Source organism: Notechis scutatus, chromosome 1 (assembly GCF_049901735.1).
Source record: "Notechis scutatus isolate UNSWTSFEM ecotype Mainland chromosome 1, rNotScu1.2, whole genome shotgun sequence".
In the NCBI taxonomy this organism is placed as follows: Eukaryota; Metazoa; Chordata; class Lepidosauria; order Squamata; family Elapidae; genus Notechis; species Notechis scutatus.
In genome coordinates, this window is record NC_142009.1 from 64637109 (window position 1) to 64660596 (window position 23488).

The 23488-nt window shown below is 37.2% G+C and overlaps 1 protein-coding gene across 4 annotated transcripts in view; it reads left to right on the plus strand.

Moving 5' to 3' along the window:
* The first annotated feature begins 1114 nt into the window (after positions 1-1114).
* The window catches only part of MRPS18A (mitochondrial ribosomal protein S18A), a 28444-nt gene continuing 6070 nt past the window's right edge, over positions 1115-23488 (plus strand). The window contains exons 1-6 of one of the 4 annotated variants that reach the window (XM_087965932.1): positions 1132-1263; positions 3664-3769; positions 5611-5642; positions 7510-7614; positions 13609-13732; positions 14460-14523. In XM_087965932.1, the coding sequence (XP_087822058.1) occupies positions 3667-3769; positions 5611-5642; positions 7510-7614; positions 13609-13732; positions 14460-14523 (428 nt within the window). In that variant the 5' untranslated portion in view covers positions 1132-1263; positions 3664-3666. Of the gene's footprint in view, positions 1264-1296; positions 1509-3663; positions 3770-5610; positions 5643-7509; positions 7615-13608; positions 13733-14459; positions 14524-23488 lie in introns of those variants that run through there. The other 3 variants (XM_026681101.2, XM_087965944.1, XM_087965936.1) reach the window with 3 other exon arrangements.

Genomic DNA, 23488 nt, shown 5'->3' on the forward strand with positions numbered 1-23488 from the left:
ATTGATAGAGACTCAACCATCTAGATTTGGTTATTTCCTGATTCTAGCAACCAGGTCTGATTCAGCCATTTCAAATCTATGATCATTAAAGTCTGTAGAGCACAATTGACCCTGTTTCTGTGGTAAAATTTGAAAACCGCACTGTCGATTGTATAGTATTATTTACACTTTCTTGAAAATATTGTACAGATTTGTTGGGAAAATATTGCAGTTGAAAAAAAAATCAATCTTTCCAAAGCTGGAGATAGTAATTTCACATTCAGGTAGGCCTAAGTACTTTTTTTTTTTTTTTTGCAGTTTTTGCAGTCCAATAAATTTCTCCTTTGCCTAAGTATCTGTTAATTGTGGCTTTTTCCTATCCCTCCTCAAAATTGTGTCTGAGAAAACACAATTAGCAGTGTTAAGAATTAATATTGTTGAGGCTTCTTAACAAACAGCAGCATCTCGGTGTTTAAACTTAAGAACTTGTATTTACAAAATACGAAATCCCCGCAGAAAGAGAAATCCGCAGGCGTCCCATCCTTCCTTCCAATAGAGCAGGGTTCTCCAAACTTGGCAATTTTAAGATTTGTGGACTTCAAAACTGGGAGTTGAAGTCCACACGTTTTAAAGTTGCTAAGTTTGGAGACTTCTGCAATAGGGGAAACAGAGGGATTCCTTAACATGTAGAAACTCGGGGCTTCATAACCCATCGTTAAGAACGCTTTTCAAGGATGAGATCCTGGTCTGTCGTATCGGAAAAAGCTAAGCTTCAAATGTATACAAAGGCATTTTAAACCCCAAGGAAAGCTTCCCGCCGGGTGTCTACGGAGATTCTTAGCCATTCTGGTCATGATTGCAAAGGTGCTTTTTCCAAGGGGCAACTGGACTTTCTTTGGTTTTGTTTGAAGACGTTTCGCTTCTCAACCAAGCTGAAGAAGAGCTGAAGACGTTTTTCGGGGTGAGAAGCGAAACGTCTTCAAAGAAAAACAAGAAAATCCAGTTCCTACTTTGGGGAGGTGGGGAAGCACCTTTACGGCTTCCCGCCGGGTGAGAGGGAAGCACTAGCAGCGCTTTTCCAACCCCGGAGAGTGCCGGGGGGGGGCGGAGTCGGATACCGTCTTGGACCAATGAGGGGAGAGGACTTTGAAAACGGAAGAGGAAGCGCCTCCGCAATTTTAAAGATGGCGGCTCCCGTGGGGCTTCTTTCTCGGTTTACAGCGCTTCTGCCTCGCTTCTTAGGGAGCGCCTGGACCCGGCCTCCCTTTCGCGGACTCCGGCAGGGTGAGTGCCGATGTTTCCTTTCCAACACGTAATGATTCAAAACCAACGTCCCGGGGTTCCGGCGCTGGCCGAGGACGGAGTCGTTGAGCGTCCGGGCGCCTTCCTCCAAGGCGATGATGTCTGGCAGCCCATGAAATAGAAGTGCTGTTTCTGTGCAGTTTTTACCGTCTTAAGAGTCCGGGGATGGATGGATGGATAGGTCGGTGCACGTACTCGTAATCCCTGGGATGCCCGGCTAATGCAAGGTAGAAAGACAAGACCATCCTACCAAGTACACAAATCTGTAAAATCCCAATGGGGTATCTTCACCATCTCTTTTCTTTCTCCTCCTTCTCCGGGGTCTTTATGGTCGGAGAATTAACTCTGTCGTAGCAAATGCACTGGAAGTGCAGATAGTCCTCGACTTTCAACAGTTCATGTAGTGACCGTTCAAAGTTACAATGACACTGAAAAAAGTGACTTATGGTCATTGTTCACACTTAACCGTTGAGGCATCCCTGTGGTCACCTGATCAAAATTCAGATGCTTGGCAGTTGACTCATATTTATGACAATTGCAGTGTCCCAGGATCATGTCATCGCCACTGACAAGCAGTCAATGGGGAAACCGATTCACTTAACAGCCATGTTATTTAATTAATAACTGTGACAAGAAAAGTTGTAAAATGAGGCAAAACTCTTCTTAACAAGCATTTCACCTAGCAACAGAAATTTTGGGCTCAATTGTGGTCGTAAATCGAGGACTGCCTGTATTGAAAAATTCAAGTGTAAACATAGATTATATTATGTATTTATATTAAACATAAACATAGGTTATCTGAGGGATGGTCTCTTGCTGGTCACATCATTAGAGCTGGGAGGCAGGGAATGCTGCGGGTCCCATCCCTGAGGGAGATACACCTGGTTGGGACCCGAAAGAAGGGCCTTCTCCCTCTCTCTGGAACATCATTCCCCTAGAGATTAGAATGGCCCCCTCTCTAATATTCTTCTGGAAGGCACTGGAGATCTGGTTCTGCCAGCGGACCTGGGGAATCCAGAGCAGGGTGGAGCCCATCAAATGGCTCGTGTGATCTGCTGTCGTTGGGGGGTGGGAGTTGAGGGGTGATTTTTTATTTATTTTTCCCCATATTTTGTTCTATTGTATTTTATTAATTTATTTGATTCTTTTTGTAAGTTTTATTGTTTTTTTAAAAAATATGGTTTTACATTCTGTAAGCCGCCTCAAGTCACCATGGGCAAATAGGCAGCAATATAAATTCAATAAATAAATAAATAGATGCAAATAATAGAGACAGTGCCCTCATGGATACGGATTATAAGGGGGGAAATCCAGCACATTTAAGCTGGGGAAAACTGCCATAGTAAGAATGTGGAATTAGTAGTCTTAAAATAGTATCAAATGTCTAATCAGTGTTAATTGAAATGTGCTAGGATTCATTGGGTCCATTGAAAGGGTCCAAGAAATCAAAATTATTTGCCAGACAGTGTTGAAAAATAATACAATATTAAAACCCCATCAAATAATGTAAGAAATGTATTGGCAACGTATGCATCAATGTTAATTTTTAATCCAGTAAATGTCAATAAATATAACCCCTGCAAACAAGCTCTTTTGGAATCCTCTGTAATTTTTAATAATTGGAAAAGATTCTGAAAGAAAAAGGTCAAGAAGCATATCTAGAGGTTCAGTTCAAATTCTGATAGATCTTCAGGTTTCCCCATTTTTTGTTAAGGATTTTCTTAAGGGAGGGGAGGTTGTAGACCATATGATTATCTATACAAAGTTAATCCCTGCTTCTCCAGGTTAAGGCTGAAAAAAAAAACATTTATTGGAAACCAGAAAACTGCTACCATTGAGAAACATGCTGTGATAAATATGCTCATAATCTGACTCAGCATAAAGATGTGCTCTTCTTATTTTCTTGTCCCAATTTTTCATTGATTGAATATGTTTCCTTTCTTTCCTTTAAGCATTTTAGGGAGAAATACGAGTAGTATTTTAGTGTTTTTTCTCCACAATAGTTGCACAGTACAACTTTAGTTTTTCTGTGTAAGAGTGCAGTAGGTCTGCAATATGTGCAGGAATCCTGATATCATTGACTGCTGTAGAGCAGGGGTGGACAATTAATTTTTCCAAGGGGCTACATGAGAAATTGAGGCAATTGTGGAGAGCCACTGATGCTGCCTCACTCCCCACTGATGCCCTGCCACCACTTCCCCACTATCAATGCCCCCTCCCAATACCAATGACACCGACAATGTTGGCTGGACAGGGACAGCCAAAGGGCTCAATGTGGCTTGCAGGCCACAAAATGCCCAGGTCTGCTCTAAAGGCTGGGGTTTTTTAAGCTGTATCTCTCATGTAAGTGTATTGATGGGTTTTGTTTATTTTGCTCCGTAGTTGATGGGATTTGATACATTTTCAAATTCTATCTTTTCCATGGCAACTTCTTCCGTATCACATTTGGTCCATTTCACTTTGATTTCAAAAAGTTCCTCTGCTAACAGTAAGTGTCTCAGGTCCATTTACACAGTCTGTTTTCAACATTCCTTTGGATTGGCAAGAACAGAATAAGAAAGAAAGAAACCAAGATCACACAACACTATTTTCTGAGCTTATCCATATCTTTATACTTAACTGAGTTCTCTTTGCTTCCGTCATGTCCAAATGTTTCATATATTCTCTTTGGCTCTTTCTCCCATTTTTATTGTGTTTTGTTCTGATTGAGGATCACATCATCTAATTAGCAATAATTTATCCAGGTCCCATTTCTTCTCAACCCATTTAATCCTCCTCTGTTTTACCATTGAATTCTCATTCATGCTCTTCGTGTGATCAAAACCATCTTAATGGACTTATTGCAGTATCTATTCATTTTCTACCCAATCTGTTCTTTATCATACCATCTCTTAAGCATTCTATTCTCTCTATAATCAATATGTATGTTTCCCCAACATAACAACCTCTCTCATATAACCAAGTGGGGCAGGAGTTCACTCTTATTTGCAGACATTTTTGTGTCTTTTAACAGTGCTACTTTACATCAGCATTTTCACATCTTGAAATTACTCCATTTTCACCCCCTTTAGTAAACTTTCTACTACATTTCGTTGTTCACAGACCAGCTGACACTACCCACATCACAAAATGTAATTGCTGCATTCATAATAAAACCTACACTAGTTTGGGTAATGAAATGTCTGCAAGAAAACAATCAAGTTCAGGGAGCATCAAAGCCACTCAGTCATATAGAACAAGCCTGTGGACAAAACTTATGTAGAAAAGAATCTGTTAGGGGAAATGATTGACCCCATCCTAGCTGAAAACAAGGGCAAGAAGAAATAAGGAAAACACTGGATACAAGAGAAGGTTCGCTGTTCCCTTTTACTCCAGAATGAATGGCTTTAATTCTTTGCAATTGTTAAATGGACAAAGTTGGGACAGAGAGTGAGATTTTCAAAGAAACATTCCTGAAATTGAGCTGTTACCTTTTCTAAAGGAGACATGAATACACATTCTGGGTGTTTGAAACTATTAGGCAAGAGCAAAATAAAACACACATAAAATGGATTATACATAACCACCCAGCTTTTTCATGTATTGGACTTCAGGATTTGAAATTCATTCATTAACTAGGGCCAAATAAATATCTTTCCACTATGTGGCTATTAGTGATTGCATTTTCACCATTTGTGAATATCATAAAAGAAGATAATTTATAGTATGAAGAGTACTGAACTATTAGGAAGTATTGTCTGAGATGTCGAAAAAGAAGATAAATTTTGCTTACCCCACACCCATAATGATAAGAAGCTTTGACAAGAGACTGTACATTGTGATGACTCTTCCATCACTTGTGTCATAGACACTTTTCAGCTTGTTTATTTCTCAGTTCCCCAGAATATCAAGTTGTTCCACTTAGTTGAGGATCATGTCTACATTCCCCAAAATGGCAAGACATTTCGAAATTTACATGCTACCTATTTTTTTCAGCCTGAAAATACTTGGTAGGCTAATTGGTTCAGGTTATTCTCACATAATTATTGCTGATGATTACTGTATGTATAATGTTTCAGTAATCTGGAAAATAGGCATTTTTTCCCTTTCATATAAACTGAATTTGTTTTAATTGCCCTCTCTGAGGGTTTTGTGGAATAATATTAGATAAAATATTTGGATGAATGCTGAGTATTGGATTTCATATTAACTACTTCAAATATCATTTCCATTCTAATATTATATTTATTACTAGGTCACACAGCAATTGTAAAATGCTCTTTATGATCCCAGTTTTTTTTACTGGATTTAAATACATCTAACATTTTCTTCACATTTTTGTGTTTGCAGTTGTAGAAACTACTGAAGGGAACACCACAACGGTAAGCATGCTGTATTTTCTGAATTTCAAATATTAACTTTAATAAACTATTAACTTTCAACTGAGAATGGAACAGTAACCTTCAGTGAATAATCAATATGCATTTAAATCTTGGTATGGTTATAAACAAAGCTTACTAACTCTTTATGTTAACCTTCTGAATATGTTCTCAGAACTTGCTATTATAATCCCTTGTTACTTCAGTTAAAAACCATAGTTTCTTACAGGTTAGGGATGTCTGCAGGTCTGAATAAAGTCTATGGACTTCAAGACCCTCTTTAAAACTACTGAAACAATTGCTGCTGATTGAATATACTCACAAGAAAAAGAATACTCTGTGATGTTAAGAACATAATACAGATAAAATTAAATATGCTTTGCAAATTTTGATTTTTATTTCTCTCCTCGTTTATCAGTGTAATGTGAGAATGTTTTCCTGGATAGTTTGCTTCTCTCCTTGGTATCATAAATGTCAAGTTGAAAAACAAAGGCAAAGAGAGAACTCTTGTGAGAAAAGTGCATTACCTTCCCATTCAGCACTTAGCATGGCTTTGTGAAAACACTTGTGGTGAAGACATGGTCATACATTTTAATTTTCAGGACCTTTCCAAAGTAATTTATACTTCATATGGAGTTGTGTAATGAAGGCTTTTACTGTCTAAATTACTATACAATTTTTTGAGCCAAGTGACACTAACATTCATCACTGGAGGTTTTTAAGAAGAGACTGGAGAGTCATTTGTCTGAAATTGTGTAGTCTCCTCTTGAGCAGAAGGCTACACTAGAAAATTCCTTCCAGCTTTATTCTGATTGATTGATTCATTTGAATTTAATTCTTGTGTATTAATAACCATCTTAAATCAATTTGAGGCTTAAACTAATAACTCATTTTACATAAAGAGTCAAGTTTTAGCATCTAAAAAATTCAGTTCTTTTATTTACCCACCTTATGAATAAGTCATTTCAAGGTGGCAACCTTGTCTATGTTAGTGTGGGTTACTAGTCCTACAACTCTATCCCTGGTTTTTCTTATTAGCAGTACTAAATAAAGTTTAAGACTGGTTTGTGGGCAGCAAAAAAAGGTCAGGAACAAAATTCAAAGCACTTTCAGAAGACAAGTTTTATTTTTAGAAATACCTTATTGAACCGAAGAGAAAATAAAAATAAGGGCTTTAAGCATTTGGATCTTAAACCCAGCTTCTGCCTTTAAATCTTTCCCAGAAAATGATTAAATATCTTTTGCAACAAACAGATATCCAAGTCCAATACTTAGTGATTATGTCCATGATAATTTGCAAATATGTCTTCAGACGTTTTAGAATACAAACAGGAACCTACTTGACAGAAAATGCCTTTTGTCAATTTTTTGTTAAAATACTTCCTCAAAGAAAACGTTATGAATTCCCATAACTTTAAATACTTGAAAGTTAGTGGAGCAGCTTTGGGAAATGTGCAACATCCTAGTAATTCAAGAAGCAATTATGAGATAAGTTGCATCTTTGAGCATGATTAGGAGGGACTGTGGGCTCCATTGCTTTGAGGAGGAGTTATTGGCTAGAATAGATAGGATGTGTACCCTTTCTAAGACAGGATCCTTCTAATAAGATCCTGTCTAGTATCTGTTTCTAGTATTTCAGAACAAAGTGGTACTTGCAAGCTGCTACTTAAAATTCAGAATATTTTTCGCTTTTTTCAAGTTCATTCTCTGAAATGTACCATAAGTTGGTAGCAGCTAAGTCTAATTATCCTTTTCTGCAGTTTGATATATTGATGTTGCACGTGCTGAATAAATTAATGTAGGTAATCAAACAGTAGTTTTGAAACTTGGACTCAAAATTTCCCTCATCGGTTTGCTCTTAATATTTTAGATTGAAGGCAAAATTATAGACGGTGTGGAAATCCCAAGCCCTCCAAATCCTTCTGGTAACTGTCCTATTTGTCGCTGGAACTTGAAACACAAGTACGATTATATGGTGAGTTTTTATTCTAATACTTGCTAAAATATAGCCATGCTGACATCCTGCTGAGGATAAAGTATAGCTAAGTCCAGTTATTTCTAGATCATTCTCATAATTGTATGCTCGGTATTGTCTAATGAAATAATAAACTCCTAGAGGTCAACTCTTCTTTGCACAAAATGTCAGGATTGCTGAGAAGCAAAATTATATGCGCACTTTGTTACTGCTAAATTACATACCAGGAAAACCTAATGCCTAGAACATTGCTTTTAGTTGAAAATAATAATTTACATTCTTAGAGGCATCACACAAAAAGGAAAAGAAAATAGAAGAAAAGCAGAATTAGCAAGCAAAAATGCCAATTCTTTTATAATCAGGGTAGTTGGCAGGAATTTTTCAGAGAAAGAGAATTGAAGTAAAGGATACGATCATAATGCGTATATGTAGTATGCACAACATTAATATATATGTAACTGTACTGTGCACACACAAGCACATATAAGTTAAACTCTCTACTGAAGTTTGCTGGCAAAATGACCTCTTTCATAAATCTGATAACATGATATATGACAGGAAAAGGTTTTCATCTTCTAGGATGGAAAACTAGGACATTTATAAAGTTATTTACATAAACTAACTGATTTCCAGCATCTTAAAACTGAAATCTACCCCAATCTTACCTAGAAAGACCAAAGTATAATAACTATTTCATTTCTTCTTGGGGACATTGGTGAACAATTATGTATGTAGCAGAACTAGAATCTGTAGATCGCTGGAGCTCAGTTTATTTTCACATTGCTGACCAGCCATGTTGTTGAATGTAATATGACTTGTGCATGTTTGGATTTCATACTGAACAAGCATTCTTTGGAACTATAAGTTATTTCATTAAATCATTGCTTTTGTGACTAATTGCACATTTAAGAAAACCAAGTCCCAATTAGAGGCCTACTATTTCCAGCAATTTCTGGTGAGTGGGCAATAAGGTTTCCAAGATAAATAAAAGAAATTAGTATTCTAGGTCTACCTTTTTCCAGTGAGTAAGCCTTGGATGTAGACAATATCTTTCCAGCTGTAGTTAAAATTCTCAAGAGTAAAATATCACAAACTGTTGAAGACCCATATTAATCATGGACTGGGTGAAGAAAAAGAAATTGATACTTAATCCAAACTAGACAGCTGTGTCCCTGGCTGATAAAAAGGCAGTTCAAGGAAAGTTATTAAATAGTTTTAGCAGCATTGTTTAAGGAAGGCTGGATATAAATCGAATTTCAAATACGCAGTGTCATTTTATTTGGTGTATAATCCATCCCATGATTCTGCAGCCTCAGTATCACAAAAAAGATCAACAGAATATTTTGGCAATGCAACTCTTTATAGTGCATGGATAGATTATGCCCATGAAATAGGAGGAAAGAGAATTTGCAGCGATGCTTTTAACTCCACACAAATATTACATCAGCAATCCTTCATATTTATAAAAAATCGTTGGACTGCCACAGCCAACTTTGCAACATTTGTTCCCCCACCCAGATATATTGCACTTTTTAAAAAATAGCAAACTAGGCGACTGAGATAAAATATCAGACTGAAAAATAAAATCTGACTTCGAAACTTATAAATGGTCACACATAGACCAGTTTTAAAATCCTGAATTTTTTGAACAATTATGGGCAGACAACACTTCTTACAAGACTCTTTCTCTGGGGCACTGTTCTCTTAGCACTGGAGAGTTGAATACTTTGAAATAAATATTCCATAACCATTTGTGTCAGTTTTTTTAATGGAACACATACCTCCTTTGGAGAAGAAAGAGCCACAATAGTTGTTGCATCATTAGAAATTCTTATTAAAGTGCTTTAATGCAAGGACAGAGAACATGTGATTTTCTTGCTTAATCTAGCCTGCACATGCACAAGGAGAACTGCTTCCCTAGAGTCCCTCTATCAGTTACTTTCCCAGCATGCCTCTACTCCAACTGCTTTTTCTTTCGAAGCTCCTTTAGAGAATGTGGGTGAGACCTGGCCCATGGGGCCCTTGAAACAGAGCTTCTGAAAACAAAACCAAGTGATTTTTTTTTTTCCTATTCAGAACCTGGCCTTGAACTCCTTCTCTGCTTGGCCCTGCAATTAAAAACTCACCAATTCATCTTCTTTTTTTCCACGTAACAGCACACCAGGAGACTTTAGATGATTTGAAAAGTTTATGGCATTGAAAGAATTAAAAGAAGTTCATTCTGTTTTGAAGATAAAGGGAACTTTGTTTTTGTTACAGTTTTTTAAATTTAATAATATCCTAGTCACTTAATTATGTTTAGTTTTTTTTTAATATGGCTTTGTTTAAAACAGAGGTGGTTAGAATTGCCAAAAGAGTGCTACAATAGGCAGCAGCTCTTGTGCAACCCAAAATAATAGCATGGCATGAGAAGAGTGCCCTGGTTGTATAAACAAATCTCGAAGGTCGTTTAGTCAAATTATTAGCGCTTGTCAGGAATCCAGGTGGCCTTGGGTATTGGTCCTGTCCACAATTCCAGCCAGATTTCTGCTTCCAGAGAATACATTGTTCATGATGGATTTTGTTTACCTAAGCAGGAGAAATCAAATACTCTGTCCAGATGAAGGCAAAACTTTTTATTTCCTCTTCTCTTGCTTGGAACACGATTAGTCTGACCATGAGTAAATGTCATCCCTCACTTTGGCAGTGGAGAATGAAGAGCAAACTCCAGGCTTTGCTTCTGAGTTCCAAATTAATTCAATCCAAGTTGTTTTCATCAGATCCTACAGATTACAGGGGTGGGAATCAGGATTCAGCCTCTCCCAGGAGCTGTCCAATGATTAAAGCAAAGCTGTAGTTGCAGTCTTGGCTGCCCATTAGCACACAGTGTTAATTTCATGGAACATGACGGCAGTGCTAACCTCTGCCAGAATACTTTCTCTTTTAACCCTTTTGCATTTGTTTCTCTGTTGCCCTAAAACACCGTATCTTTGCACTGCCTTGCAGCATAGATGAACTCTGAATGAGCAACACTACATTGTTGGACTTGGGGTCTGTTTGTGTCTTAGAAAATTTAAAAAGATAAAAACTAACAACTAATATACAATAAAGGTAAGAGGGGGAAAAGAAAAAGAAAAGAAAGACTAAGTCAAAAGTGCAAAAGAAAGAAATATGAAAAAGCAGCTTCTGGTTTTCTTTACAGCAGTTATAAGTATAAATGTGCATTTTACTTTTTCTCTATGATTACAACATACCAGTCTTTTTTCTGAAACCTCTTTTTACTAATCATCTAAATCAACCATAAATTTACTTGTTTATGTTTCACGCACAAAATCTATAAGCGTTTCCAGTCAACAATTAAATAAACATGGCTTTTCTCTGATCAAAGGGGTCAGTTTGACCATCTCAGCAAATTCCATCATCCTCACCATCCATTCCTGGGTAGTATCTAATCTTTCCATCTTTTGCATATAATAATCTTGCTGCGGTTACCATGTACAAAGGATGTGTGGCTTCAGCCGAACCCTGGTAAGATGAAATGGCTGTGAGTTTAAGGACTCTCAGGATCCGTAGATTTACCATCCTTAGTTCTGGATGGGGTTGCACTACCCCAGACAGACCTGGTATGCAATCTGGGCATTCTCCTATTGTGATCCATGTGTGCTATAATTCTGGAATTTCAAATATTAGTTCATCTGAGGCAGAAAAGGGCAGATTTAGCATTGCTCAAAGTTTATTTTCAGCTGAGTAAATTAATTTGTCCTGTGAATAGTTTATGTTATTAATAATTCTGCTTGTAATTCTTCTAAATTCTGGCTGCTTGATTCCAAACTCAGTAATCTTGACAAATAAGTAGATAGTAGATGCAAACAGGTATCTGCTATGTTTGAAGTTTATATTTCTTAAATACAGTGTAAAACAAACTGAGAACAATATAGAACATCGTTTTCATGTTTTTGCTAATGTGTTTTTTTAAACTTTAGTATTAGATTACTCCATGACTTGTTGTTTTGTCTTAGTTCTGTATAACTTTGTAACAGTAATTTAGTAACTTTAAATATTCTAGTTATCCTTTCACCCAAGAACATCTAGAAATGCTCCTTGTGGCTTGGCTTGCCTTATAATTATTGCCGGAGAACGTTAGTTGAATGCCCTGGAATACATTCCAAGATAGGTTGTAGTGTTACATTTCTTCTCTTCTGAAGAAAAACCTTGAGTGAAATCATATTTTTATTAGTTGGGAAAAATTCAAGTATCTAGAAAATTAGAGCATTCTCAAGTTCTTTTTTTAATCAATTTTATTTCTACAAAGGTAAAACAGAAAAAGAAACAAAACACAAAGATGTGTACATCATCATCAAAAAAAAAAAAGGCAAAACAAAAGTTGTTAACAGAGGGATAGAACATGGCATGTTAATACCACTTTATAATTCCTTGGTAAAACCACACTGGGAATACTGCATCCAGTTTTGGTTGTACAATGTAAAAAAGATGTTGAGACTTTAGAAAGAGTGCAACAAAGATGATTAGGGGACTGGAGGCTCAAACATATGAAGAACGGTTGCTGGAATTGGAAATGTCTAGTTTAATGAAAAGAAGGACTAGGGGTGACATGATAGCAGTGTTCCAATATCTCAGGGGTTGCCACAAAGAAGAGGGAGTCCAGCTATTCTCCAAAGCACCTGAAGGCAAGACAAGAAGCAATGGATGAAAACCACTCAAAGAGAGAATCTAGAACTAAGGATAAATTTTCTGATGGAGCAATTACTGTGTTTTTCAGACTATAAGATGCACACACACCCCAAAAGTGGATGGAAATGTCTGTGCGTGTTATAGAGCAAATACGGGCCTGTTTTTGGCCTCCCAAACCCTCTGTGCATCCTGTTTTTGGCCTTTCCCAGCTTCGAGAAGAACTCTGCAGGCCAAAAACGGGCCATTTTTTGGCCTGCAGAGTGCTTGTGGACGCTGGAGAGGTGAAAACAGGACACATGGAGGGTTTGGGAGAGCAAAAATAGGCCCATTTTTGGCTTGCAGAGTGCTTCTAGACACTGGGGAGACCAAAAACGGGATGCCTGGAGGACCAAACCTATTTTTTTTTCCCTTCTCTAAACCTAGGTGCGTCTTATGGTCCAGTGTGTCTTATGGTCCAAAGAAATATGGTAATCAGTTTACCTCCAAAAGTGGTAAATGCTCCAACACTGGAAGTTTTTAAGAAGAGATTGGACAACCATTTGTCAGAAATGGTATAGGTTTTCCTGCCTTAGCAGGGGGTTGGATTGGAAGACCTTCAAGATCCCTTCCAACTTGGTTATTCTGTTATAACAAGTGTTTAAAAAATAAGTGACAAAATACATCAGAAAAAAGTATAATATGTCATTACAATAGTAAACAAGTATAAGTCTACATATAATTATCTAATGCAAACAGGCAAATACATCCATTTCTAATACACTTAGATAATGATCATGTTTTTTACCTGCTATATTTTGTATCATTGAATCATATTTTATATTTATCCATACAAAGTGTACAACTGTAGACAGTCCACTCATAAATAGCAAGTGTAAGCAGATCTTCAATCCATTGAATAAATTGGCCGTATACTGTTTTTACCTTTCTAATGTTGCAATATCAGTCTTTTAGCTGTAGAAAGGGCATGGAGAATCAATTTATGATATGCAGTTGTCAAATTCAATGCACTAGGCATGCAATTAAGAGAATATTATTAATACAGAAATAATACAATGAAAACTGAAGACCTTGCTCATAGCAAAACCCTCACACTTTTGGCTCTTCATGGCTTCATGTATCCTCCTTTGCATTTCTAAGCACTATCAGGGAATAATTTGAGCATAGGGAGCAGAGCAAAATATTTGATAGTGATGCACATATGGTTTATACAGAAACATTCAGGTAGCTAATTTCATGATGCTTTTCAGAAGCTTTTGTGTGTCCCTATCGCTTGCGAGCTTAACTGAAATGGTACTTCTGGATTTGTTTGGTATGCTTCCTTAGGACGTCTTACTGCTAAGTCAGTTCATAACCTCTGAAGGAGAAATGATTCCTCGTAGCATCACGGGCCTTTGTGAGGAAGAGCACAAAAAGATTAGAGTGTGCGTGCAAATGGCTCACCGAGCAGGTAACTACTTTCTGTTTCCTTGTTTCGCTTTTGTGTGAATAAGAATCGGCTGGAAAAAAATGAATCTTAGTTGCTCTGAAACATCATTCTCAATGATATTTACTAACCCTGTTTTCACTGCTTGCTAACATCCCCGCAGGAGAGTTTCAGTTCTACTGTTTAAGGTTAAACTGTGATAGAACTTTGTAGCAATCCATAGCAAGATACATCAGCAAGTGGATTAATAATAGAGACCCTGTGCAAGAGATCCTGTTAATCCTGTTAGCTCCAGTGTGACAAAGCAAATTGAGGGAGATCCAATCTCTTTGGTCTTATTTCATTGTGCAAGATATAAGGAGGCAAAAAGTTAGGCAACTAAATGTCAGCAACAGTTTAGTAATCAAGGTAAGGAACTAAAACTCAACAACATTTTGGTAATAAATGGAAGCTACAAATCTGATGGACTGTAGCATGTATATACCAAGATTCTGTTTAAAATCAAATTGCTACAATGTGATCAACCTACTATCCCATAAGGTTTTAGACACTTCAAATAATCATTTGCAGCTGATTTTTATGCTTTGAAAATAAACAAGACTAACAAGATTTCCATTTATTGGAGACGAAGGGGTAATTGTATTTGAGTTTGTAACGTAACTTATATACTAGAATTGGATGCATATTTAGGAAATTGCTTAATTTTCTTCCTTTCTCTCTCCCCTTCCACTCACCCCCATCCCATTTTTAGGTTTGCTGCCAGATCATAAATTTCCTGAAGATTTTGTTCCCAAACCTAACCATATCCTCAACAGGTCAGGTGTTCTTTGGCTACTAAGTGGGTGAGAGGGAGGGGAAATGTTTAGAATCCTTAGAAGGGGACCTACAAAAATGGTTCAGGTAGTCCTCAACCAATGATCACAATTGAGCCCAAATTTGCCCCATTTTACAATCTTTCTTGCCACAATTGTTAAATGAATCACTGCAGTTGTTGAGTGGATCATTCGGTCATTAAGCAAATCCAGCTTCCCCCATTAACTTTGCTTGTTGGAAGCCAGCTGAGAAAATTATAAATGGTGGTCATATGACCGCAGGACAGTGCAAGTGTCATAAATATATGCCAGTTGCAAGCATCCAAAATTTGATCATGTGACTGTGGAGATACTGCAATGGTTGTTAAATGTGAAAAATGGTCATAAGTCACTTTTTTCAGTGCTGTAACTGCAAACAGTCGCTATATAAATGGTGGTAAGTCAAGGACTACCTGTATAGTTTAGTATGGTTTAGTTTATTAATTGACTAGTTCGATACCCGTGCTTCGCTATGAAACTATGTGGTTGGGCTTAGTTTTGGGCGAGGAAAATGAGGGGGGGAAATTCTACCTCTGCCTACCAGCATCCATCGGTATTCATATGGTTAGAGTTAAGGGCTGTTTGGAAACTGAAACAGTTTTTGCTGTGTGAGCAAGGAGACAGCAAGGAGCCTGGGCATGGCTTAGCTCAACGGTTCTGTACTAAAGCTGGTTGCTGCCCTGAAACTGAAACTCCTCCTGTTTTGCATTTGGAACAGATTTCTTTTCAGGTGAGGAGGGGGAGTAAAACTCCTTAGCATCAGAGCGTGTTAATAATAATATAGGAAATACTAATGCTCTGGTGGTCATTTGGAAAAATCCTTTCTTAGTGAGCATCTAGAAGCCAAGGGAAACATACGTGCCAAATTTCAAGTTTGTAGGCTTTATGGTTCTGGAGATTTTGTGATGATGCGTGAGTGGTATTTCGCATTTATATCTATATAGAAGATTAGCCTTGCGACCGTATCAGTAAAAGAAAACAAAAATACGTGATCTGGTTCTGGGATTAAAAAGATAAAAGAAAATGCTATGATAAAAATGCATATGTGGTAATACAAGAGTCAGCAATCAAATAAATGCATCACTGTAACAGGGAACACCAATTTGTTCAATGTATCAGGATCTTATTTTAACTGCCTTCATTATAAACTTAGCAGTTCTGCTTTTACAATATGTACATTGGAGCCCAGGAGGGAATAAGACAATCTGTGATTCAGGATCTGTGACTTCAGATCCCAGTAGGCTGTTCTTTCCAATAGAGATGATAAGTATCCAAGCCTAAAGGGGTGAAGACAACAAATATATCCCTGATCCAATTTGTGGTATATCACATCCCTCTGATTGGAGTAGAAGCCTGTCTAATATATGGGTATCAGAACCCACTGATCTTTTAGTTGATAAACTTGTGCTTAGTTGATCTATTTTCCTACGTATAATGAATCTTACTAGTTTTTGTAAAAAAGAAAGAGCCATGTATCATACAAACCACTTGGCTCTTTTTTAGTCTTTACATCTTCATTTTTTTCCACCCCCTTGCCTTTAATTTTCATATCTGTTGTCCATTTTTAATCATTCGGCAATTGGCAAACACTGATGTGAGCTACAGAATAGATAAGCTAGCTTGTTAGCATCAATAGGTGGCAAAGGGAACATGAGGGTGGCACTTAGTCTGTCTCCCCCTTTTTTTCTTTGCCTGCACGGTCATAGTTTACTTAAATTTTGTGCCTTCTTTCTTCTAGTCTTCCAGTCTTTTTTTCTCCTCTCCATCCTGCTTTCTCACCTAGTTCCTTAATGGGGAAACTTAAAACTCTTGTTGCCTTTTTTTTTTTTTTTTTTGCTTTGCTGTCTGTTCAGCGGAACTAATCCCTTATTTATGACCTTGATTTTTGTTCCCATGGAGATGTCAAAGCACTTTATGAAGACAGTATTTGCCAGCCATGGGGTTATACCTGTTGTCTTATAATCACTTGACAAAATAAAATAAATAAAAATAAATAAATAAAATTAACAAACTGCTGTATCGCTCCTAAAGAGAGATTTAATTTTTATAACTCTTACGTCTGTCTGTCCTTTGCTTTCCGGTCCAGAGCTCACAGACCTGGAGGGTGGGAAAGGAAGCCAGGTTGGAATACATTTGATAACAGGGGACAAAACAAGGAATTGTATTTAGGCTTCCAGTTTGAGCTTCTTCGGCGACAGACCGAAACCTCGTCTTTGCAAGGCTTCGATCCGTTGCTCACCGCTGGAGCGCCCTGAGCCGGCTGGTTTCAGGGCTAAGCCACCCCATAGAGGTGGTGAAGAAGGGGGAGACTGCCTGCAGGGTTGAGGAGAAGCCCTGTTCTTTAGGAAAAATCAGAAATTCCAAGGTTGCATCCTTGTCCTTTTCCAGCGATGTGGTCATAGCTCAATCCCTTTTTCTGTGGATTGTATTCTGATTAAATTTTAGAAGTGCTTCTATTATTTTTATTTTCTGGGCAATCTTTATGTTTTTACAGGGATATATTTTTAGGAAGATGTTTTATGTGTGTAGACAATATTTGTATATGTATAGACCCTGTTTAAAAAGTAAACAAAAAACAAAAAAAACAGGATACCTACTACTCCCTAGGATTGCTTTTATCAAATCTTCTTTCTGGACTTTCATATTATGATTTATTAACTTTAGCAGGACTCTACTGCTCTGAATTCAGCCTACTGGATAAAGGCAGCAGGGATGAATTCCATCCCTTCCCCCGTGGAACAGAAGTAGAGTTTAAACCAAACAATTTTATCAGGGACGATAGGCACATTAGTTCGCTTATGCACGCCCTCTACAGATCTCTTAGGAAAGGGGTGAGGTCAATAGTAGACAGTCTAAGGTTAAAGTTTTTGGGGTTTGGGGAAGAAACCACAAAGTCAGGTAGAGTATTCCAGACATTGTATCTTATTGTTTCTTTTTATTTTTCTTATATGTATCCATTTCATGTATTCATAACTATCTTTATACTTATACCTGTTGTCTTATAATCACTTGACAAAATAAAATAAATAAAAATAAATAAATAAAATTAACAAACTGCTGTATCGTTCCTAAAGAGAGATTTAATTTTTATAACTCTTACGTCTGTCTGTCCTTTGCTTTCCCGGTCCAGAGCTCACAGACCTGGAGGGTGGGAAAGGAAGCCAGGTTGGAATACATTTGATAACAGGGGACAAAACAAGGAATTGTATTTAGGCTTCCAGTTTGAGCTTCTTCGGCGACAGACCGAAACCTCGTCTTTGCAAGGCTTCGATCCGTGCTCGCCGCTGGAGCGCCCTGAGCCGGCTGGTTTCAGGGCTAAGCCACCCCATAGAGGTGGTGAAGAAGGGGGAGACTGCCTGCAGGGTTGAGGAGAGCTCCTCCCCAGCTGGCCATTACTCCCTTTCCCAAAGGCAGTTGTAGCGGTGGTCAGAAATGGCCACCACAAAGAAGAACTCGACCGGAAAAGAATGTGCAGGAGGAAGATAAGAAGAGAAAGTTTTGGTTGACCGGGTCAAACAGCAAAAGCAACAAATAAGGTACCCTGGAATTTAAATTTAACAACATTGTTCCCAAAGAAGATTTTGAAGCTGCGAAGGAGAGAGAGAAGGGAAAGGATTAGGTTTTTTTTTTCTTCCCTTCCTTATACTGACAGCTAAGAGACTTAAGCAAGAAATTGAAAAAAATCCACTTTGACATTAATAGGCATCTAAGCTGAAAATAAAAGTCAAAGGGAGAATAAAGATTTCTGGATATTTAAAAGCTTTTAAAAAGTAGGAAAGGAGGAAAAAAAAGAGTAAAAGGGCAGGATCTGGAAAAATGGAGGGGACTGCCAGGAACTAAGGAATGGAACTGTAACTAAAAGGAACTGACAGTGAAATTTTAACAAGATTCCTCAAAGATACATTTTAATTGAAACTTGGTAACAAAATAATAGAACCCCAGGAAGAGAAAGTGGAAAAAAGAAGCAAGAAGAAACAGCCTTGGATTATTTGGATTACTTGGTGATTTTTGGTTTTTGCATCTGGATGATTAAATTAACCGAGTGGTTGTTTAAAAGTTTTTAAAATGGTATCACTCTTAGAAGAACTGAAAATGGAACTTTAAAAATGGAAAGAAAATGCACAAGAAGGGAGAGGTTTTTTTGGCTTCTATTTCAATTCTTAGAAATTGAGATCTGAAATTATGAGAAAACAACAAGAAACACTTGCAGAACAAGAAGATTGGGACAAAGAAGAAGCCATCTTTAATGATCAAATATTTTTAAGTGAGGGGGAAAGAAAAGGGGGGAAAGAGAGTGAAAGGTTTAAGACTAGAAAAGACAACCAAACAGAAGAATAATAATTTGAAAGATAAGTATAATATTAGAAAGCAACAGAAAAGGGGATTACAGATGAGAGAGTTAGAAGTAGAGAGACGAGGGGGTAAAAAGGGGAGGGAGAAGAAGAGGGGGGAGAAGGCAAAGAAAAGAAGCTGTAAAAGACAGAAACAAGAAATGGAGAAACAGGGAAAAGATATAAGGATTGTAACCATAAGCTTGTTTAGAGATAATGGGTGAAAATTTAATTGCAAAAGGGATTCTGCAAAGGTACATAAGATAGCATTGTTATATTACAAACAGAAATAATTTTAGAAAATATGATTAAAATGATGGATAAAATATTTACTGTAAGGTAGTTGAATGTTTGGTAATAAATAAATGAATTAAAATGATTGAGAGAATTAAATGGGAACATTTTTAATTATTCGTAATGATTTATAAAAATATAAGTGAGAAATATGGAAAAAAGAGAATTAACTATGGAAAGTTTATAAGTGTTCCCAAGGAAGTATGATATTTAATTGAAAAGAAATGTTAAAGATGTTAAGATTTTAATGAATATTTTAATCCAGTTCTCACCAGTAATAGCTGATAGAATTGAATTGGAATGGAATGTGTGCTTTATTTATTTATTTATTTATTTATTTATTTGATTTGCCAATTGTTTACAAGATAATAAGTATAAGAGTATACATAGTTGTGAATACATGAAATGGGTACATATATGAAAAATAAAAGAATAAGAGAAACAATAGGACAGGGACGGTAGGCACGTTGGTGCGCTTATGCATGCCCCTACAGACCTCTTAGGAAAGGGGTGAGGTCAATAGTAGACAGTCTAAGGTTAAAGTTTTTGGGGTTTGGGAAGAAACTACAGAGTCAGGTAGAGTATTCCAGACATTGACCACTCTATTGCTGAAGTCGTATTTCCTGCAATCAAGTTTGGTGCGGTTTACTTTGAGTTTGTATCTATTGTGTGCTCTTGTGTTGTTATGGTTGAAGCTGAAGTATTCACTGACAGGTAGGACATTGCAATGTATGATTTTATATACCATGCTTAAGTCAGACCGAAGACGGCGTAATTCAAGGTATTCTATATATGTAATTTTTTCTTTTTAAGAATATAGTGTGTATTTTAAGAATGTACCAAGCAGAATTCGACTGGAAGTTATGTATTATATTGAATGCTATAATCTTAAAGGTATACATTGAAGCTTAAATAAGAGTTGAATGGATAAAATTAAAAGATATATAGGTGTCATACTCCAATTGGTAACTACAGGGAAAAATTTGTTTAATAAGAAAAGATAATATGAAATTGAAAGAGGACAGACAAAAGTATAAATATAATGATTTGAGTTGAGATGAGATAATTAAAATAAAGTTGAGAAAATTAAAAGAGGGGGAAAACTATGTAGAAAATATAAAACAGTAACAAGATATGGAATAGAATATAAAAGTGAGCATGAAATTGAGTTTGGTGTCTGTATGAAGAAGTGATAACCTGGGACCATGCTATTTTCAAAAAAGATGTGTTTTTTTTATTTGTATTTTGTTTTTGTGAAAACCCAAATAAAATTTTCAAACAAAAAACAAGGAATTGTATTTGAAAGTGACAGAGCATTAATGAAAGGCAAAGTTTTTGTAACAGTAATAGGAACTAGTAGGGCAGAGTTGTCTTTGCTGAGGCATTTTTAAGAACATTTCTCCAACTCATTGGGATTTTGTCTCTGTTGACTGCAGCGAGAAAATGTTTCATTTTTGGACGATTGCCATATCTCATCCAGGACAAGAAGGTTGTGGATTTGGCTATGTGCCTACCCCCCACCTGTGCCTCCCACATTGATTTCTAGAACAGCCAGCAATGCAGAGAAAGTGGATGCTTTTTAAACATTTTTTTTACGTAACTCTTCGGAGTTAACTTGTAACACTTCAAACTGCCATTTCCTATATTCAGAGCAGCTTCAGAAGAATCAATGTTCTTCAAGGCACAGGACCCGTGTTTGGAAATTTGTTATGATTTTGTTTAAGTATCTGTCTTTATGCTCTCTGCTCCCACATGCACAATATACCTTTAAGGTAATTGGAGGGAAAGTGCCTAGGTTCTTGACATGGTAAAACTTGTGAATCAGAGCACTAACATTTCATGGCCTCTCAATTAAAAATAATGGCAAGATGCATTTTACTTTAATTATGCATATTGTGGATGAGGAATAAATTATTCCCAGTATATATTTCTTCTTCCATTTCTTTGTTAAGTGAGAAAAGCAATGCCAAACTGAAATACTAGTAATGGTTGCTGGATACAGTGGGCTAAAAATATTACAGAATATGATTGTTATTGTTGTTACTACAGTACCAATTTTGATTTCCCAGGTTTTCTGCAAGATGGCTGGACATAGTCCTTTTCCCATTTAGGAAGGATAGAGAATTGGCAACTAGACAGGGTCACCCGGACAGACTCATGGCCAAGTAAAGATTTTAATCCAGTTCTCACCAGTAATAGCTGAACACAAACCCAGTGCCATACTGGCTATTTTCTCTCACCACAAGCTTTCAAAGTGTTGAACATTGCCCTCCCCTGAATTGGATGAAAACAAGAATTTTGTTCTGAAACTTTCCCCGAATTGAAGGACAGGTCAAGCATACAGAGTACGTGACTTCATGGGAAATTTTGCTTTACGTGTAATAATTAAATCTTTGCCTTAACCTGAAGGCCGTTCTCTGTGCTCATTTCCCCTAGAAATTCTTCTCATTATTCCCATGAGCAAAGAGACAAGTAATCCTTTGAATATCTTGGCTCAGTGCCCTGCCCTGATGAAGGTGTAGAGTTCTGGCTCTCTCCACTGGTAACAGATGAGATGATGACTGCATAAAACCTAGTCTCAACACCCCTTGACTCCAGAATCTAAAAACCACACTGTTGAAGATTGACCGTAAATTGGCCATATTTCAGATTTTAGCTGGGATTTTCATATGTTTAATATCTTTTCTGGATTTTGTGGGAGAAGGGTAATATTTGAAAAAGATTAAATATATCAACTATCACCCAAGGGCCTGAAATTGCCATGTGGGGAAGGGGTGGGGCCATTGGGGACTGCTTTCCAAGATTTGGAGGAACTCAATTCAGATAGTCTTCACTTATCAATTACTATTGGTAATGATTAATTAAACATAAGGAAAAGGTTTCCCCATCCAGTCGTGGTCATGTCTAGGGGGTGGTACTCATCTCTGCTTCTTAGCCGAGGGAGACAGCGTTGTCCAAAGACATTTCCGTGGTCTTGCAGTGGTACCTATTTATCTACTTGCATTTGCATGATTTCGAACTCCTAGGTGGGCAGGAGCTGGGAGCAAATAACAGGAGCTCGGGTCTCAATCCCAGATTGTCAGCTTTCTAATTTACAAGCTCAGCATCTTTAAACCGCTAAGCTGTTGCACCCCCAATAATTACTAATTAACAATTGGAATTAACAATAGGAATTAGGAATAGGAACTCAGTCACAGTTGTAAGGCACATCATATAGCAACACTGACTTACAACAGAAGTTCTAGCAATCCCAATTTGCCCCCCGTTAAGTAAATCCCATGCAGTTGCAGCATCCCTGCAGTGTCGCATGGTTACGTGATTGCCATTTGCAACCTTCATATTGCAATCATGTGACCACAGAGGGGCTGCAACAGCCACAATAGGAACCCATCATAACTACTGTTCATTCAGGGCTGTCATAACTTTGATCAGTTGCTGGACAAGTGGCCATTAAATGAGGAATGGTAGGTAAATCTGTTACCCTTAATTGCTGCACAAAATAGCATGAAAAAACAGCCCCAAAATGTGTTTAGGGTGGAAACAGGATTAGTTTGCCTCCCATGAACCTCCTGCCCCTATTTTCATTAATTAAGTTATCACCAAAAGAAAAATGCCTAATCATCTCCTGCAACCCTTGGAAGACTGAGAGGAGCACATCCCCAATGTAAAATATTTCTATTATCTGGTTCTGCCAATTGGCCTTGGGCCCCAATGGGGGGAGGGGGTGTTCCATATTAGAGGTGTTACGAAGAAAATCCCACCTCTACCCATAGGATTCTGGTTTTTTTTAAAAACTTAACTTAGATTCATTTTAATATTTAATGTTTTGTACCTTTTGTTTTTTATGTTATTTGTAAGCCAGCCAGAGTTGCTTGACAGTAAAATGGTGGCATATAAATGTAATGAATAAATAAAATACTGTCCTTCATAAAATCATAACATAAATGCTCATTAAAAGCCTAATCCAGTCCAAGAAAACACTGGATTTCATTTGAACATTATAGGATATACAAAGAGAAAAGGGTTGTGCATCAAAGCAGCACAGCATTCATCCCAAGTACAGAATTCTCCTGCCTATTGTTTTTCCAGCCATCCCTATTTCTCTCTGCCAGTGTCCCATATTTATTGTACAGGAGTTTTTCTGTGCTATCATTGCACTATTCCAGGATTAGTTTTACTTGTTTGTTTGTGTGTGTGTGGGGGGGGTGTTATTGTGTGGTAATTGTGTATGTGTATGTATACAATGTGTATATGTGTGTTATATATGTATACACTTTTGACAGCCGGCAACAGAATTTCATTTT